Genomic DNA, 5404 nt, shown 5'->3' with positions numbered 1-5404 from the left:
TTAATCATCTGTATATCATTCAAGCTGATAGTTCCATGGGAGGTTTAATGCTAAAGATCTTGTATGTTCTATTTATTATGGAGCAGGAACCCTCATAAGGAACCATACCACCAAAGATAACTTGAGTTTCAATAAACTCAAAGTATTGGCCAAAGCTGTCCTGTCTGAATTGTGTTTGTCTTAACTTGAATGTTTCTGGACTCTCTCCTGGATTGCAGTTTGCGCTCTTCACAAAACATGCTAGTGATGTTACGAATAACACTGAAGCTTCGAGGCGCATATCAAGCACACAATCTCCAAGCCCCGTATCGGAGAGTGTATCGTCTCACAGTCACGTGACGTGATCACGGAAATAAAGCCTCATTTTGTGTACAATCATGTGGGCGATTCGCTTTGCCTGTCAGAATGTTCAAACTCCAAAGTAATGTTTGAACTAGGGCTGTCACAATATTAAAAAACAGGAAATCTTTTGTAATAGGTCAATTTAATGTTGATTTTACTGATATCAGATAAGACTCTTTTGGTTAGGAGGGCCTTAATTCACCAATAAATAGAGCATCATTTCTGAGCACAATATTATTCAACTAGACCCTCTACATAGACTGCTGGTGAGTATTAATATTCATATGTTTAATGGCACATTTTTGGTTTGTAATGTTTTGACAGGGCAGGATATTCCTCATATGATTAATCTATTGGATAAATAATTAATAAAGTGATTATTTATAAACAAATATTAATAATGTAATTTATTTATGACATAAAACGTATTATTTATTATTTACAGATAACTGCTGAATTGTGAAGGTCTTCAGTGAGGCTGATTCATTGATGATTTCCAGGTGAGTGATGAATGTTTATGAACGCTCTACACCAGGATATAGTCATAATAGAAATTAAGATGTATTGAATACAGTTGATCAGTTTTATTAGTGATACAATTTGCAAAAATCTCAAAACTCTAAGCCGTTCAGTCTTGTAACGCTACTGTTCTTTAATTCATGTTGAATGTTTCCTTTATCAAAACTATAATATCATAATATCAAAATGTCTCGTTCACTCTTTAAAAAAAATATAAAAATAATAAACTAAGTGAGATAATTAAAGAGTTATTTCAGCAATTTAGCATATTATTACCATATTGAAATATCAACATTATTAATGTCTATACTGATGCATCCTTGCTGAATAAATATATTAACTTTCAACAACAAAACATTTTTTAACAGTAGTATCTAGTGATAATGTTACAAAAGTTTACTATTTCAGAATAAATGCTGTTCTTTTGAACTTTGTATTCATAAAATAATCTGTTTTAAACACTGACAGCACTGACAAATCCTCATCAGAATGATTAGTGAATGATGATGTGAAACTGAAGACTGGAGTAATGATGATAAATTCAGCTTTGACCACAGGAACAAACTGCATATTCAAATAGAAACGTTATTTGAAATAGTACAAATATTTCACAATTTAACTGTTTTGCTGTATTTTTGGATGAACTAATTGAAGCCTTGGCCAGAAGAGACTTCTTTTAAAAACATTTAACAAATCTTACCAACCAAAAACTTTTGGCCGGTAGTGTATATAAGTTAAAACTAGAACAAACTCAGCAAAGACATTTAAAATCCAAAGAACTGAGGCAGGTTAGTCCCCAGTTTCTTTGTTTAAATGAGGATGAGAAACTGAAAATGATTCCTTCATATGCTGAGATGAGGTGATGTGTTGTTGTGTCTTATATCAGGATGGCCGTTCGTGGGATTTTGTTTCTAACACTTTTTACTGTGATGTGCGTCGCTGATCCCACAGGTACGTTTAGAATAATACAAGTAAAATGCCTGGATTTAAAAATCTGTAACCAGATTAAATGTATGTACTTAATAATGTGTCTAACTGTCATTACTTTATTAACAGTGAAGATCATGCCATTGTGTCCCTGTGGTCCAAGTGAGTGTTCTTCATTTCTTTAAGTGTTGTCACTAACACACATATTCTTACTGTATGTTCGATAACTGTCTTCATGTACATTATCCCTTATTGGTTAATATGAAAAAAATAACCCAGGCAGGGTTTTAGTAGCTTGTATTAAAATTATTCCTATGTCTGGCATGAATAATACAGCGTTTTAGTCGTTTCCAGTCATTTTGTTGAAGTCACAAAGGAGAGTCTAGTAGACACTAGTAGTCTAGTCTCTTCTGACTCCTCAAGGATGGGTTGTGGTCGTGTCCAGGCGCAGGTCCTTCATCTAATCTGGATCCGGCCTGGATACGGCTGACTGCAGTAAACCTCAGAATAAACAGAGAGACTAACATTAGGGTAGATGCTGTTCTTCTGATGATGTAACGAGTACATCAGGTTTAGGTGTTAGAGTTTTGGTGCTAAATTGGAAAAGGATTGACCGCCTGCAGTTGATTTAGATATTCTAGGTATTATCAACTGGTCAGAGCTTTGAGATCGCAATAGTTTTAATAGGGAGCCAGTGCAGTGTTGACAGAACTGGGCTAATATGGTCATACTTCCTGGTTCTAGAAAGAGCCCGAGCTGCTGCGTTTTGGACCAGCTGGCGTTTGTTTATTAAGTGTGAAGGCAACCACCCAGTAGAGCATTACAATAATCTAGCCTTGAGGTCAAGTATCATCAATTTAGTCATTTTGATAATTCAATATGTAAATATTACATAACCCTTATGCTCTTTTTTGTTAAAAAGGCAAGCCATTAGGTAATGAAAGACGGGAGCGTGCTCTGACACCACATCAACATGTTAAGCATACTGTAGCCAATGAAAATTTAGCTGTGGTATTAAGATAACGATGTGATCGCTACCAAATGAGTTAAAGACCTATCAGCCCTATTAGACCTCAGAATGTCATGACTGACCAATCAGAATCAAGTATTTCAGAGAGCCAATTAATTATCATTTGGATTACATAGTTTAGCATTACTTTTTTTTATTATATTGGAATTATACTTTAGCACATTAAAGAAAAAAAGTTATTATTTATTATTTTATGTTAAACAGGGAATCTTGCTCTTGGAGCCCCAGCTGTCCAGTCTTCCACATACGATAATTTAACAGCTGCTGAAAATGCTGTTGATGGCAACAGGAATTCAATTATGGATGGTGGCTCATGCAGTCAAACTAGAGAGGAGAGGAACCCCTGGTGGAGAGTTGACCTGCGGGAAGTCTTCGCGATAACCAGAGTTAGCATCACTAATCGAGGAGATGGTTTTTCAGAGAGGATAAATGGTGCTCAGATCCGTATCGGCAACAGCCTAGACCATCATGGCAACAATGAGCTGTAAGTATTGTCTCTCTCTTAGTACTTGGTTAGATAATTAGTAAATAAGATACAATGACTTTTAATTAATCTTTTTTAGTAAAAACTTGTCTTTGACAGAAGTATATTTAATATGCTTCATGCTGTTTTGATACACCCATCTCCATTTCTTTGTTAATGTGTGTCTTCACAGAGCGGCAACTGTTAAGTCCATGGCACCCGGAGAGACAAAAACTTTTGAGTTTAAGCCTATTCTTGGGCGATATGTCAACATTTTTATTCCTGGGCGCAATGAATGTCTCACACTGTGTGAGGTCGAGGTGTTTGGAGGTAAGGAACACACAGAGAAGATGACTGTGATATAATTTGTTTATGTACTTATTAATGTGTGTATTACTGTTATTATTTTATTAACAGAAAAGTACACATCAGCTGACGCTTGTGCTCCAAGTGAGTGTTCTTCATTACTTTGAATGTTGTTAGTGACATATATAATGTTTTTTTTATTGAGCAAAATTGCAACAAAACAAAAAAAATAGCTAAGAGAACAATGACAAAACATACAGAAGAGAGAAAAAGAACAACAAAACACAGAGAAAGAAAATACTAATAGTGTCATAGTATAAGTAATAATCATACTAATGATGATAACAATAATAATAGTAGTAGCAGTGGTCCCTCTGGCCGACCGCACACCCAACCCCAGCAGTTGAGACTCTATGCCACATTTAAGAAAAAAAGTTATTGTTTTTTATTTTATGTTAAACAGGGAATCTTGCTCTTGGAGCCCAAGCTGTCCAGTCTTCCACATTCGATATTTTAACTGCTGCTGAAAATGCTGTTGATGGCAACAGGAATTCAATTATGGATGGTGGCTCATGCAGTCAAACTACAGAGGAGAGGAACCCCTGGTGGAGAGTTGACCTGCTGGAAGTCTCAGAGGTAACCAGAGTTAGCATCACTAATCGAGGAGATGGTTTTGCAGAGAGGATAATTGGTGCTCAGATTCGTATCGGCAACAACCTGGACAATAATGGCAACAATAATGAGCTGTAAGTATTGTTTCTCTCTTAATACTTGGTTAAATTTGTAAATCAGCGATACAATGACTTTGAATGAATCTTTTATAATACAATTTTTTTTTGTTTTGACAAAAGTATATTTAATATGCTTCATGCTGTATTGATACGCCCATCTCTATTTCTCTGTTACTGTGTGTCTTCACAGAGCGGCAACTATTGGGTCCATCCCAGCCGGAGAGACAAAAACATTTACGTTTAGGCCTATTAAGGGTCGATATGTCAATATTTTCATACCCCAGTTACTCCGCAAGGAATTTCTCACACTGTGTGAGGTCGAGGTGTATGCAGGTGAGTGATAAAAGGAGAGACGTTGTGCAGACATTTGTACTATTTATACTATGTGTACATTGTCGTAATGATTTTTTTCTGTTTTCATTGCCAGATAGAGTGGAATGAGATGTTACACCGCAGTCCACTGATCCTACAAGCAAAATACCAAACTACTCTTTTCTGAGCAACTCTAAAGCACTTTTTTCATTGGTTTAATTTTACCTGTGCACATTGCATCATTAAGATAAAAGATCAGTTTCAGTGCACATTCAGTAAAGGTTTGAAATGTTTTTTTTTTAATTTCACCTGATTCTTAACCCCAGTTTAATCCAGAGGGGTGTGTATTTAACCTTCTTTGTTTATCTTTACTTTCTACATGAATAAATTACTACAGCATCACATGATGTGTTTTGTGTTTCTGGATCAAAGGTTTAGATATTTACCAATGAGGAGGAGGAGGAGGTATAGTGTTAACGCTAACCATCTTGGATTGAGGAGCTGGTAACAAAGTAAAGATTTACATTTTACAAAAAAGAGGAAGAGAAAAAAAATGGACAGAATGAGGATGTTCAACCTTCTGTCCCAGAATCAACAAAACAACCACCAAATCAATATATATGGAATTTTAATGTTCAGTTATAATTAAATAATAAATAATAATTAATTCGTAAATAATTGTCCTGAGCAATCGTGGCAAGTTCAAAGCACTCATAATGCTTGAGGGTATTTCTGAGCCAGGGTTGATGCAGGAAATGACGCAGTATTGATGTG

General features: G+C 35.5%; 1 protein-coding gene across 2 annotated transcripts; it reads left to right on the top strand.

Annotated features, from left to right (window-relative positions):
- The first annotated feature begins 528 nt into the window (after positions 1-528).
- LOC137065489 (uncharacterized) lies at positions 529-5032 on the top strand. 2 transcript variants are annotated; one of them, XM_067437155.1, is made up of 10 exons: positions 529-608; positions 788-842; positions 1748-1812; positions 1918-1950; positions 3023-3302; positions 3475-3611; positions 3699-3731; positions 4051-4333; positions 4509-4651; positions 4750-5032. In XM_067437155.1, the coding sequence occupies exons 2-10, from the start codon at positions 832-834 to the stop codon at positions 4815-4817; spliced, it is 1053 nt and encodes a 350-aa protein (XP_067293256.1). In that variant the 5' UTR covers positions 529-608; positions 788-831; the 3' UTR covers positions 4818-5032. The 2 variants fall into 2 exon arrangements, with proteins under 2 accessions (XP_067293256.1, XP_067293257.1); XM_067437156.1 differs by having other exon boundaries at positions 533-608; positions 4746-5032.
- Positions 5033-5404: the final 372 nt, after the last annotated feature.

This window comes from Pseudorasbora parva, chromosome 25 (assembly GCF_024679245.1).
Source record: "Pseudorasbora parva isolate DD20220531a chromosome 25, ASM2467924v1, whole genome shotgun sequence".
Lineage (NCBI taxonomy): Eukaryota > Metazoa > Chordata > Actinopteri > Cypriniformes > Gobionidae > Pseudorasbora > Pseudorasbora parva.
Note: the sequence above shows the minus strand (reverse complement) of the source record. Positions and strands in the feature narration are given on the sequence as shown.

Coding starts and splice junctions, on each gene's coding strand:
- LOC137065489 (XM_067437155.1), top strand. Junction 1,951..3,022: donor ATTGTGTCCCTGTGGTCCAA/GTGAGTGTTCTT, acceptor TATGTTAAACAG/GGAATCTTGCTCTTGGAGCC. Junction 3,303..3,474: donor CATCATGGCAACAATGAGCT/GTAAGTATTGTC, acceptor GTGTCTTCACAG/AGCGGCAACTGTTAAGTCCA.